The sequence below is a fragment of the Pelmatolapia mariae genome, linkage group LG7, assembly GCF_036321145.2.
Source record: "Pelmatolapia mariae isolate MD_Pm_ZW linkage group LG7, Pm_UMD_F_2, whole genome shotgun sequence".
NCBI classification, from domain to species: Eukaryota; Metazoa; Chordata; class Actinopteri; order Cichliformes; family Cichlidae; genus Pelmatolapia; species Pelmatolapia mariae.
This window is the reverse complement of record NC_086233.1, coordinates 24719723-24734085: the sequence shown is the minus strand read 5'-3', so window position 1 is coordinate 24734085 and position 14363 is coordinate 24719723. Positions and strand designations below refer to the sequence as shown.

The following is a 14363-nucleotide window of genomic DNA, read 5'->3' as shown; positions in this document are numbered from 1 at the left end:
AGGGTATTGTCATCACCCCGCCGGGCGGGCGGCCAGGCAAGTGGCGTGGACACCTACGTTTGTGAATGCGATAACTCGAGGAAGAGGAGAGGTAGGCGTTTCAAATCAATAGCATAAGTGTGTCTACTAAAAATATTGGACGAGTTCAAGTCTGACCTCAAGGTCAGAGGTCATGTTTTCTGAAAATCTTGTGAATGCGATAACTGGAGAACGAGGCGATGTAGGACTTTGAAATTTATACCATGCGTGTATCTACCAGGAGGCTGCAGTGTAGCGCTGGCAGCTGTCAGTATTTTTAGGATGTGATGGAACAGGAGATTCACATCGTGGATAATACATAACCCAAAAATACAAATTTCATTCTCATATGAAAACTGTTCTAGGTCTTTTAATCTGTTAATTATTAGAGGTTTAGGTGTACCTGGTGCGTGCAATTCAATAATCTTTTGAAGGGAGCCATTCAAAAATGAGAGAATGAAGGGGTGAATACATTTGCTTCAGCATTTCAGATTTAGAACAAGAGAGACGGTGAGGCTATGAACAAAACAAACCGAAGAGGCCAAGAAAATAGAAAAGAGCAAGAAAGTGAGAGGCAGTGAGCAGGAGTGAGGATATGAGGGAGGGAGAGATGAATTATAGCCTACTCCTCAAATCAATAATCTTGCGAATCACAGCCCCGGTGTGCTACAGATCTTCTTCTTTCCCTTAACCGAGCAGAGAGGGTGACAGATGTAAAGAGCACAGCCTGCCAATTTATGAGGCTCCCAGACAGACCAGAGAGCAGAGAGAGATGTAGGGATAATCCTTTACTGCGCCTGAGGAGGCAGAGGGGCGAGGAAAAGCAAACAGGACTAAGACAAAAACAGAATGAACCTCTGGTCGCTCAAACAGAGCGTTTTTCTGCTGTTTGTTGATTTTTTAACTAATTCTCCATTTGTTTTGCATATGTGTTTCCTCTGACTTCTTCAAAAAAAACAAATAAGTGTTCTGCAGCAGGCTCTGTCTACACACTCCTGTACTGCCCTAACATGTATGTTTCCTCCTTTTAGCTCAGCTATCCATATTCAACCACGTTCTTTTATAGAGCAAATGTTTTGCTGAGCAATTCCATGACAGATCTGGAAGTCTGATAGTTAGATAGTAGTATTTCACCTTTCACTGTGTTCCTGCTAGATGGAGAGATTCCGTAGTATCCATGTTTTGTCTTTATATAGTCCTCTGAATGTTCTGATTGTATTCTGTGACTATGATGGGTCAATGACGTTGTGGTGGGTGTGGTTTGTGGCGCGGCTGCAGTGGACACTGACACCTGAGTTTGTTGTTGTTGTGGCGTATGTGTGGCTGGCAGCTGGGAAGCTGCAGCCGAGAGTTAAAAGAGCAGCAACCGGGAATAGTGTTACAAAGTGCAAATATTGGTCGGGTTCGTCCTTACTGCCACAAACTTGTTCTTATAAATGATGCTGTACTTCCTGTTATTCTTATAACATGCAGATTGCATGGGGTCTAAAATCAGGAGACTCTTTCATGAATGTAAACACAGAGGGTGCAAGGTGCAAACCACTGGTTACAGTCAAGAACAAGAACGCCAGATTAGACTGCCAGAAAAAATCTAATAGAGCCTGCACATATATTTGGATGAAACCAAGATGAACTGATGCATACTGCAAACATGTGGAGGTAATGTTACGGTATGGGCATGTATGACTGCCAGTGGAACTGGGTCATTAGTTTTTATGGATGATGTAAGTGCTGAGAGAAGAAGCAGTGCTGCAAAACCGATCAGATGGCACTTCCCAGTGCACAGGGATAACGACCCAAAGCAAAGTGCGAAAACAACCCAAGAGTTTCTCAATTCAAAGAAATTGGATATTCTTCAATGGCCAGGTCTGTAAACTGATCTCAACCTAGTGGGGCAGGTTTTTAAAAAACTGAAGACAAAACTAAAGGCAGAGAAACCCACAAACAAGCAGGAGGAAACCGCGTTTGGTAACATCCACGGGTTCTACACTTCAGGGAGTCGAAGGCATTTCCTCCAACTATCAAAAACATATATTTTATATTTAAAATTGTGTTCGTTTGTCCAGTTACTTTGGATAAACGTTCTTAAAATGTTAATGTTTATAAAAAAAGATTGTAAACTGTTAATGCAAGGCTTTTGTAAAACCCCTTAAATTAAAGCTGAATGTCGGCACTTCAATCACATCTTGACTGCTCTGGTCCAACGTGGCAATCTACAGAAGCAAAACCACAAGAACTGAGTCTTTGTCCAAAAAGTTATGGACCTATCTGCGTAGGAGTTTCCTTTCAGATGGTTTCACCCTAACATCTGTTATCCACAGTTTGACTGACATAGATGGTGACGTGTTGCTTTTATCACTTGTGTGTCTTGCCTTTTCGAGACTGTTTGTACATGCATCATCGACTCTTTTATCCTCCTGTCTGTTCTACACAATATCCTAACAGCCATTTATCAAATCCTGACAGGGAAAAGTTCAGGGAAGTACATGTATTTGCCAGTTTCTGGCTAAATTAACTTATTAGGGAGTCAGTCCAAAGGTAATCATCGCCTCTAACGCCCAACTTTTCACTATCTGTATTCTTATAAAGCGTACTGCAAAATGTGGCGCATCCTAATGCTCCTGGCATAAATACTCAACAGCGAATACTCTCCTCTCTAAACTGCATTCATCTCAACTCCAGTGGCTTATTAACCTGTCACTCACAATATTTCAAACACAAGTGGCCTGATTTTCTTTTTTTTAATCCCCAAAAAACCAAGCTTTCCACTGAATCCCTGTTTTCAAAATAATCCGTGTCCCAGGAGTGACGCTACAGTCCCAGATCATAGCAAGGAGACCCATTTGTCAGGGCAGCATGTTTACTTTCGCTTTGTTCGCTTGGTTTGTTTAATCACAAATATTTTAATTTCTGTGTCTCTGTGGGGTTTATTTTATTTATTTTTTATTTACTAGTAGAACTGGAGGTGACACAGAGGTGAAAAAAACAGGTGACACCCAAAGCTGAAAACACCTGGCGCCTTTCTACTCCGCACATTCAGCACAGGAGACAAAATTTGTTGTTTGAGAGACTCGGGACGAAACATAAATGCAAATTCTCTTCTGCGTGTTATTGAGGGCTGAACTCAGCCTAATGCTGTTTCTTTTTTTGCATACTTTTTTGCAGCAGTGGAACATTTGGAGTCTACATTATGGAGCCCTTAAATCAATAATGTCTGTATCAATAAGTAACACCTACTTGTGTTTGCATAACTAAGCATTTTCTTGCACATTTAATGTCTGCAGCAAATGACCATTTTGTACCTTGGAGACCAAACTTTTGAACATCGTGATAATGATTTGTTTTTCTTTTAAACAGCCTGAAGACCACGCTGAAAAAGAAGCTTTCGGGAGACGTGGTCAACCTGTCGGGAATCCCGCTCTCCGGCCGGGATGTCCACCGCGTGGCCTTCTACCTTCAGAGCAGCAGTGACATGGTGTCCGCCGTAGACCTGAGCTTCACTGAACTGCAGGATGAGAGCTTACGCATGCTGCTGCCCTACCTCAGCTGCTTGCCGAAACTCACCATACTTGCTGTTAATGGCAACCGTCTGACAGCGGCCATCCTGAAAGACCTGACAGATGTAATGAAGGAGCCCAAGAAGTTCCCCACGCTGGCCTGGATTGACTTGGGGAACAATGTGGATATCTTCACCATCCCGCAGCCGCTGCTCGTGGCGCTGCGGCGCCGCTTCGGTTTACGCAGCAGCCTCCCCACCATCTACGAGTACAGTGAGGCGCAGGCATTCGGTAGCTATAACCCGAACATGGAGACCTCTGTGGAGGAGCCTAGTCTGTACGAGGAGGGAGATATAGTAGAAGATGATAGAGAGGAGGAGGAGGAGGAGGACAGACTGGAGCTTCAAGCCTGGGGCTTTGGAGAAGAAAGCATGTCAAAAAATGTGCCGGTGCACTTCTGTGGGAGGTGATCGCCCAGAGCTGCTTTCTTTTTGACTGGCAGCCTTGCATATCCCTCTGTATCACCTTGCTCCTCCTGCGTTAGCCGATGTCAGTGTGGTAGAAGATGCTTACAGTGACCCACACGTTTCTGAAAATAACTTTAAAATAAGTAAATGTGCTGTAGTCCCTCTGGATGCTCTGACTACTGAAATTAAATGTGAGAATATGTTTGTGGACTGATTTATCCTTCATTTATCCAGGGGAGTCTGAACTGATCCAGCTTCCAGCGCTTCATCTTACTGAAGTTGTGTGCTTGTCCCACTTGGAAGCTGGAGCAGCTGTGGATTAAGTGCCTTGCACGAGGGCACATCAGCAGTAGCTGCTGAGGAAGAGGGGAGTGTTATTAATTCACTTTCTCTAAGCACATCCTTTCTTTTTTCCATTCCTTGCCTGAATATGTCAGGGTCTGATATATATGTAAGTAACTATATATCCTGCATAGGAAACACTTAAGAAACAGGAACATTTAACTTACTTAGAGAAGAAAGAGTGTGGAAAGTATAAGCAACAAGTTGACTGTAATGAGTCGTTCATCAGCACTCCTGATCCAAGACTGTACACTAGAGCCAGCTGGAGACACTATATTAGTGATTAGTTCATAATTATCCATAAAGTGAGGAGTTTGATTGAAACACAAAGTGATAGAGTAGTCATGAGGAACTGCTGAGGCCACACAGACAGAGTAACAAATGTTAAATATTAATTTGATTTTTAGTAATGAATGAGCAGTTATTGTTTTGGGTTGATGAATATTTGGATCAGAGTTGATGAATTTATGTATGATTATGAACCAGTCCTCCTCCTCCTCCTCCTCCTCCCCCTCCTCCATCCCACCCAATCCCTAACATCCTGTCACACCAACCCTCTGCAATTACTCCTTCACTACATCTTTGAATCTCTTTTGTGGTTTTCCTCTTTTCCTCCTCCCTGGCAGCTCCATCATTAGCATCCTTTGTCCATTATCTCCACTATCCCTCCTCTGCACATGTCCAAACCATCTCAGTATTGCCTCTCTAACTTTGTCTCCAAACTATGAGTACCACCATCTCCAAGTCATACACCACCGCAGGTCTCACTACCTTCCTGTAAACTTTCCTTTTGACTCTCGCTGCTATCCTTCTGGCACTCATCTCCACCCTGCCTGCACCCTCTTCTTCACCTCTCTTGTGCACTGCCTCTCTCTTTGGATGGTTACCCCCAGGTGTTTCACCTAATGATACACTAATATAGTATTTTCCAGCTGGTTCTGTAGGAAGTAATTGTCAGAAGTTCGGGTGGGAGAGCACTGATGAACGACTGATTACATATCGGTTCATTCCTGAGTCATTCCTCTCTTGTTCTAACTAAGCAAGTTTTTTTCTGCCCTTTATTGTAAAATCTTAGAGCTTTTTTGTGATATGTATGTTTTATCTGGAAATAAATAAAAGTAATTCTGTTTTCATTCAATATGATTTCAGTTTTGCTACAGCTGGGACTCTGCATTTATTCAGGAGTTATTTTATTAAATCCACGATCAGTTATGATAAGCTAATAAAGCATACTGAATGATGCTTCAAGTCCGTGCCGATGTGCCGACAGAAGCCCTGATGCACGCATGGACACATGCTGGCAGGAGCACACAGAGTTTGGGCGTGAGCTGCTGATGAACTGGTTACTGCCTCTATCAGGGCTCGTTATGCCCCTTAAGTCAGAGACGGTGTACAGAGGATCTATTTTTTTCTCAGCAAATAGGACTGTAGCCCCAGATCATTTCGTCCAATGGCGATCATCGAATGATTCCGTTTATGAATCAGACAACAAGAAACGAGAAGGAAACCGCCTATTTTGAAGATGTTCTCACAGTTTTGTAGACTACAAGCAGTTCTGCTTTTTCTTTCCCTTTCTGCTGTTACGCTCCCACGGACAGATCAGATTTTGTTGTGGCATGAGTTTTGTTTGTTTGTTTTTATATATATGGGTGGCTGCCACCCTTTTGTATTGGTTTTAACAAGTGGGCATGACTGTTTACTGTAACACAGCATCAGAACCCGCAGACAGATAGCATCTACGTGTGCACTACATTTCCAAATACATTTCGAATTCTTTTGAATGGGAAGGTTGATGATTTTTTTTTTAAAAACTGCTGTCTGTGAATACAGCTCACACTTTATCCTACCAGTATTAATGTGGTCTGTTCTCTGTCAGTGCTGTTATTCACGAAATTCAGAGTATTTGTGTTTACAGGGGGACATTAATGAAATGGATCCTTGGCTTTTGTGTGTCTGTGAGATGGTAATTAGACTGTGTGCACGAGTGTGTTTTGAACATGCAGAGTAAATTACTACCTTTGATCACAGAAATGAAATGTTTACTCATTTGCACAACTCCGTCCCTGAATTTGCAATCTTTCCTGTTTTTATTGTTGATATAAAAATAAACGAGTGACTCAGCTGCATAGCAGAAATGAAAATCTGTCCACATCCTCGATTTGATAGATAAGACGTTGACCTTCCTGGAAATTCACTGCGGTAAAGTCGTTTGAAAGTTTACTCAAATTTGACTTTGGCTCGCGAGCTCTTGGCTCCATTCTAAGGTGAAAGTGATGTCGGCCTGCTGTTCCTTCAGAAGTAAACACAGTTTGAATAACATTTCCCTTTTGTGGACTTGTTTCTCGCTAAAGTGAGAAATAATTCTGTTTGGTGAAGCATCTGGATCGCTCTGCTTACATAGTTTGTCTCCTTAAGAAGAAGGAGAGCAATCGCCCTTATTTACTCTGATACTAGTCATTCCTTTACCGTGTACCCACATCCATCCACGCTAACTTTGTCAAGCTGCAGTTTTGACAGCTCGCTTGTCTAGTTTAGAACAGGGGTGGAAAATCAAAACAGGGCACTCATGGGAACGTGTAACCAGTATAATCACTGGTTCGTTAACACAACGGATCGGTTTCACACCATAAACATTCATTCGTTACTCTGTAGTAACACTAAACAGTCTCTCTTTGTTTTAAGCTTGCCATGGGAAAACATACCCACATTTCTGTTTTTCAGGTTTTACCGGTGCTTTATACTCTGTCATTCTTATAACTGGGAAATTTACTCATCTGACTGGAAAGATGTGTGTCAGATCTATGGGGGCATAAGGTATATTTGATGTTTGTATTTTTATGACATGCACGTATATATATATATGCTTTAAAGAGATATATTCCTCCCACCACAAGTTGCACCTAAGTCACGCTGCCTGGAAAGCACATGCGTACTCTCATTCATCAGGAATACTTTAAACATTTTCAAGGGGCTCCAATTTCAGCAGCTGGTTTCCATGTCAGTTTTTAGTGCTGCGTAGAGATGAGAACGGTTCCTTGTACAGGCCTGTCAGAGGCACCACCGTATCAACATCCTGATGGCTAGTTGTGGCTCTGCTTGCAAGGCATTTTTATGTTTGCAGGAACAGAGCCTGAGGCTGTCCATCTGTGATTCCAGTCTGTCCTTCTAAAGGAAACACAGGAGTGTCAGATAACAGAGGATGTTGTTCTGGTTTGTAGAGGACGCCGAAACACTATGCAGAGTGCACCTCTGGAGCCTCACATCTGTGCAGTTTGTGACACTTGACTACTGTCTCAAAAATCATAGTGGACAATAATAAAGTATATTTACTTATTGTAAATACTTTTACTGGCTGGGTTTAGTTTCTCTGCCTTTCAAAACAAAGATCAGAGGTGTAACACTGCCGTTGGGTGTATAAATATTATATTTCTTCAGGCATTCTCGTTAAGATGAAAATCGAGCACAAAGTTTGAACAAGAAAAAAATGCAGCAGCAAAAACAACACATCACACTAAACAAAGAATCATTCAAATGTTTTAGGAGTCCTAAAGTACATCAACACTCACACACTCCTGTCTCATCGGTCCACTTTTAGCTTTGATGGCAGCACACATTTGTCATGATGTCGCATCGGTAAGATTATGCAGTGTCACATTTATTTCTGTCCAGAATTGCATTATGTTTTCACCAAGTGTAAAGTCTTCTCCAGAACAATCCCCAAAATTCTGAATCGGGTCAAAATGCAAACTCTGTGGTGGCCAATGCATGTGTAAACATTATGTCTCTCACATTTTGAGCCAGATGAAACCCAACATTGTCATCCTGGAATATGGCATCCGGAAGAAGAAAAATCCCTGATGGAAAAACCTGGTTATTCGTTATGTTCAGAACCTTTTATTGGCCAAGAAGTATATATAAACATGTATTCTTCCTCTTTCTCTTTCTCTTAGTTTGACGTCATAGGTAAATGTCACAGACATTTTCTACAGAATTTGGAAAGCAGAAGACATTAAAGACTTCCCATTCATCTAAACCGAGGGTAATTCCTCAACAGGTTTGACTATGAATCTGAAGTTCCCTTAAACAAGAGAAATCCACCAGTAAAGCTTTTATGGATTACCTTTGAATTATCAACCATTACATCGTCCACCTAGTATGTGAGCAGCGGCATTAAAATGCTGCTTTCGTGTCAGTCCAGGAATAATTTATCACCAAGTTTTAAAATGGAGCTTTTGAATGTACGCCACTGGCATATGCTGTAGCCCCCTGCTGAACATGATGTACATGTGATAAGGCAACGTGAGAACATAGCTGCAGTTTTATCATCTCAAAGTGTTTGCACATATTTTGGGATAGATTGCACTCCAGGGTTTTCTGAACCAACAGTCCAGTTCATTACTCATTGTTCTGGGTCTTCTCAGGCATGAAATGCATATTAGCAGGTTAGCAAACACACTGCATTACAGTCATGTTTCATGTTGGCAGCAAAGGGAGTTTATTCATTCACTCAACTTTCAAAACAGGGATTGCTGGATTTTCTCTGGAGCTGAAAGTAACAATAAAACATTTTAAAAGACGTCATAACTACAGTGTAAAAATCTGTTCGTTTGTGATAAATTATTATTGAGTACAAATAAAAAGTGAAATAAAGTCAAATAAAAATGATTTTTCTCCTATTAATTGCATGAGCTAGAGTATAAGTATAGCACAATTGTATTTCAGTAGATTTGCTCCACTCAAAATAAATTGTGACTAAAACTGCTTTTTCTGTGTAATAAAAATACAGTACACCAAATACTTGAACATTTGTTTAACTTCTCCTGAGATGTGCATGAACCCAAGCCTTTAGTGAGCAGTGGATTGCTCTTTTCTTGGAAAGCATACATGCTCCATCTAGTGGCGTTTGTTGGCTGCACAGAGCCAGCTCCGGATGTCAGCTGAAAGAAGAGCTTGTTAGTGCAAGCAGCAGTTCAGAGTTTATTCCATTCATCCATGCATTTCTGATCTCAGCAGGAGAACAGATGAGAAACTACAGTAAATGTGTAATTAATAAAGCAAACACACATGGCTTATTTCTTCCCTACCTCAACAAAAAGCGATACTACTTGTAATTAAAAGCATGTATATTGTGTGTGTGTAGGTGGGGGGACCGATCAGTCATTCCCATAGTATGCTTTGTTTCACAATCCTGGAGACTGATAGCTTCTGGACTCTCTCCCAGAGTTTGTAGTCCTTGAGTTTGAACTTGTCATATGGTTCTCATCCAAAGTTAGTTTCTACAGACAAAAGAACACAAACCACCTCCAGAAATGTGGGGGTTCCAAAAACACTGCTTCGAAGGTGGTCTTTGCTTTGGTCTTCCTCATTTGTGGCAGTCAAAGAATACAATTTATTTCTCACGGGAAAGCACCTTGTCCACTAATGTTGATTTCCTGTCAGTGACAAGGTCTTCTTTTATAATTTGCATAACTAGCAACGTAAATCAGTTACTAAATTTGTTCAGATTTGAGTGCAGCTGTAAGAGTAAAAGGCAAATGAGGGGCATGGTAAGAGGAAAAGAAGACAGTGTCCAGTGTGTGAGATGAAACATTACGGTGAGAGCTTATTAATCAGTGACAGTTTTAAAAAGTAGGTTAAGGGAAAGCACCAAAGATAATTTGGCTACAGCCTGTGAAATCTGAAGATGTGCTGCTTCTCCTTATTTGGATCTGATAGACCTGAAGATTTATTTCCCTTTCACTCAGAGGTGAGCTTTGCCTTTTGTCACTTTGATATTTTTAAGCTAATTCACTTAAAAAGGATTTTTTAAAAACCCACCATGCAACACTAAACTACTGATATGCATCATCCATGTACCTGAATGACATATAGGAGTGGATACATGCTAGTTTAGTACTCCTGTGTCCAGTGTGCCATTAAGTTGCAAATGGAGTGTGTCCAGATCTGCCGATGTTTATCAAGTACTTAAGATGGGTTGAACAACACACGGCTCAAAACTTTTCCTCTTCAAGCAGTTTCCCAGGAAATCTGAGCACAAAGAGAAGCAGGTAAGTTAAGGTATATGAGCCAGGCTTCACTAAGTGCAGTGATTACAACGATCCAATCGCTTCCTTAAGAAGAGGAAGTCAACAGCCTCAGGTGCATGATAACCCACAGGTGCAGGGAAGCCAGAAGGCGGGAACCCAAAACACCAAAACCAGCACACCCGATGGTTACTGTACTTTACAATGTATCACTTTAATCTAATAATGTGTCATTTGAATTTGTGTAAAGTTGGAGACTGTAAAGTAATGAAAAGTTATGCCTTGCACAGTAAAGTTGTCATGGTCCTGGGTCACTTTGACCCGGCGCCCTTAGTTTTCTGAATGCAATTGACACCATCTTCTCGACGAGAAGCCTGGGTTCGGGAGAGCCCATTGAAGACATCCACCTTTTTGGAACCATGATAACAGCTGATCGGCGCTGGCTTGGCCCTGGCTTGACCCTGGCTTATCGAAGAATAAAGAAAGCGGAAACAGCTGTTCAAATCCCCACAAGGCTGCCCGCTATGTTGATTGGAACGATGGAGCGAGCCGTGGCTTCTCAGAATGGGCTCATTAGACGCAGCACGGATGACATCTTGGAGAAGCTTGCGGCTGCTGTGAGTGCTGAGACTCTGACAACATCTTGGAGAGGCTCAAGGCTGTCGTGAACACTCATGCTCTATGAGCAAACTGGATAACATCTCGGTGTAGCTGGCTAACATCGTGGAGAGGCTCACGGCTCTCCAACGGGAATGGTGAGGAACCAGTGATGGACATTAGATCGACTGTAAAATTGACATGCAGTGGTTTGCACTAAAGCAAGAACACCACCATTATTTCATGCGGCTACCATATCGGCACCAGCTGCGGTCTCAAGGCTGGAGCTGAACATAACAAACAACTTCTCCCCTGATAACAAACTGTGTTTGGACTCTTCGTTCCAAACGCCCTCGTACGCTTATCTCCAAGGCCGAGTCGGACAGCGGGTCTGGCCCAGCGCTGGATGAATAGTTGCAGGGCAGGATGGCTGTGTCTGGATCGGCTTACTTCTCACCCCTTACCCACCCCTGTTGCTTGTCACGTGCTTCATGATGTTGTGATGTGGACATTTATGTGCTCTTTGTGCAGAGGAGTTTTTTTTTGTTTTCTGTTCTCATGCTGTCCCCCCATAGGAGCCCAGCATGAGTAGAGGTCTCTCTTTTCCCCTCCTCGACTTGCCCATTGTATTGTACATTTCAGTGTTTTTCCATAATACTACCAGTCTCCGACCTGTCTCGCCATGTGATGTCTGTGTTGTGTATGTAAGGTCGGGGGGGGGGGGGGGGGGGGGGGGGTCCCATTTTGCTGCAGGGCAACTTGCATGTGACAAATAAAGGCTTTCTTGACTTGCCTTGACTTGACTTTCTTGTGTTTTTGTATTTTGTTCTTTATTTATCCCATGGTTCCTAGGTTGTTCGGTTAAGTTTATTAGATTTCCCCCATGTCTTTACCCCATGTGTCCCCCTCCATGTATCTGTGAGTTCCCATGCCTCGTTTCTCCTCTTTGTGTTTTATTCCATGTTTTCCCCAGCCCGTTATGTCTGTGCTCTTCCCGTGTTCTCTCTCCCTCCTATCTGCTTCTCTGTGTACTTCCTGTTTTACTTTGATAGTCTCCCGTCAGTATACGTCATGTTGTGTTTGCTCCTGCCATGTCTCGTTATGATTATCAGTGTCAGCTGTGTTCCCCGTGTGTTCCCACGTCCCTCGTTATCCTTCTGTGTATTTATGTCCGTGTCTCCTTCAGTTCCACGTCGCGTCCTTCCTCCCTTAAGCTGTGTGACTTTCCTTGTGCCTCCCCGTCAGTTTAGTTTTCCCAGTTTAGCTTTGAACTGTTTTTGTATCGCCTTGTTTCCCGTTCTGTTAATAAAGCTATATTTGAGTTTGAGTTTGGGTCCTTCTCCTGCCTGCAGACAGCGCTTCATGACAAAAGTTGAGTGAACATCACTATAACTTTTTGAGCCCTCACACTAGCAGATTTTAGTGCATTACTGTTTTGCATAAAAACATTTAATTTAATGATGTTATCAGGATATCTAGAGAAAACAAGCTGATGCTATGATTTTCAAAGTCATCCTTTATTTCATTTTTAGGTTGTTATAGCAACTCCGGACACGAGCGTGACACTACCGGGATTCCAGCTGCTGCGAGCGGACAGGACGAGAGAGAGCGGTAAGAGGAAAGGAGGGGGACTGGCAGTGTTTGTGAATGACAGATGGTGTAACCCTGGGCACATCACTGTGAAAGAACAACTCTGCAGCAGAGACATTGAGCTGTTAGCCGTTAGCATGCGTCCGTACTACCTGCCCCGGGAATTCTCGCATGTTATCGCGATAACAGCGTATGCCCCCCCCTCGGCCAACGCGGATGCAGCCTGTGACACTCTCCACTCAGTGGTCAGCAGACTGCAAACACAATCTCCGAGAGCCCTCCTCATAATATCAGGGGACTTCAATCATGCCTCACTGGACTCCACACTGCCCACCTTCACCCAGTATGTGACCTGCCCAACCAGAGAGAATAAAACACTGGACTTACTGTATGCCAATGCTGAAGAGGCATACAGTTCATCACCTCTCCCTCCACTGGGCAGATCTGATCACAACCTGGTGCACCTTGTCCCTGTGTATGAGCCCTTAGTGCGCAGGGAGCCACCAGCCACCCGCACAGTGCAGAGATGGTCGGAGGAGAGCGAGGAGGCTCTTAAGGATTGTTTTGAGTCGACTGTGTGGGAGGTGATCTGTGACGACCACGGAGAGGACATCGACAGCCTTACCACATGCATTACTGACTATATTCATTTCTGTGTGGATAACACCGTACCTACCAGGACTGTACGGTGTTTCTCCAACAACAAACCTTGGATTACCTCAGAAATTAAAGCCGTCCTCAAGCAGAAGAGGAGGGCCTTCAGATCCAAAGACAAAGAGGAGTTGAAAAGGGTGCAGAGAGAGTTGAGGGGACTGATAAGGAATGGGAAGGACAGCTACAGGCAGAAGATGGAGAACCAGCTTCAGCAAAACAACGTTGGTGAAGTCTGGAGAGGCCTCAGAACCATCTCAGGCCACAAACATCAGAACTCTCTGCCTGGGAGGGATGTGAGGTGGGCAAATGAACTGAATCATTTCTTCAACAGATTTGATTCAGCCATGAGGCAGTCTCCAACATCGGCTGCAGACTCAACCACCCCCACTGCTGCTGTTCCACCTCTGACACCTCAGACACTTCACACCTCCTCTATTCACCCTGCTCACTCCTCCCCACCCCCAACAATAGCATCCAATACACAATCAACACAAGGCTCCAACCTGACTCTCTCAACCACCCAGGTTAGGAGGGAACTGAGGAGGATTAATGGCAAGAAGGCAGCGGGCCCAGATGGCATCAGCTCGAGGGTCGTCAGGTCCTGCGCGGACCAACTGTGTGGGGTGATGGAGCACCTCTTCAACCTGAGCCTGAGGCTGGGAAGAGTCCCACAGCTCTGGAAAACCTCTTGTGTTGTACCAGTGCCAAAGACTTCACGCCCCAAGGACCTCAACAGCTACAGGCCGGTGGCTCTGACATCCCACCTGATGAAGACCCTGGAGCGGTTGGTCCTGGCTCAGCTTCGGCGCCTTGTGAGCTCATCACTGGACCCACTTCAGTTTGCCTACCAGCCTGGCATTGGAGCGGATGATGCCGTCATTCACCTCCTACATCGCTCCCTCGCTCACCTGGAGACCGCTGGGAGCACTGTGAGAATCATGTTCTTTGATTTCTCCAGTGCCTTCAACACTATTCTTCCCTCGGTTCTGAAGGACAAGCTGGAGAACTCTGGAGTGGACCATCACCTCACTACCTGGATTTTGGACTACCTCACCGACCGACCACAGTATGTGAGGACTCAGGGCTGTGTGTCGGACAGGGTCGTCTGCAGTACGGGGGCCCCACAGGGAACGGTTCTGGCTTCCTCTTCACCATCTACACTGCAGACTTCTCCC

At 43.8% G+C, this 14363-nt stretch overlaps 1 protein-coding gene across 2 annotated transcripts in view; it reads left to right on the top strand.

Moving 5' to 3' along the window:
• Window positions 1-7669, top strand: part of lrrc75bb (leucine rich repeat containing 75Bb) — a 39791-nt gene extending 32122 nt beyond the window's left edge. Inside the window, exon 5 of one of the 2 annotated variants that reach the window (XM_063478596.1) lies at window positions 3376-7669. In XM_063478596.1, the coding sequence (XP_063334666.1) occupies window positions 3376-3985 (610 nt within the window). In that variant the 3' untranslated portion in view covers window positions 3986-7669. The remainder of the gene's footprint in view (window positions 1-3375) is intronic. The other variant, XM_063478595.1, reaches the window with a different exon arrangement.
• The last annotated feature ends 6694 nt before the right edge of the window (window positions 7670-14363 follow it).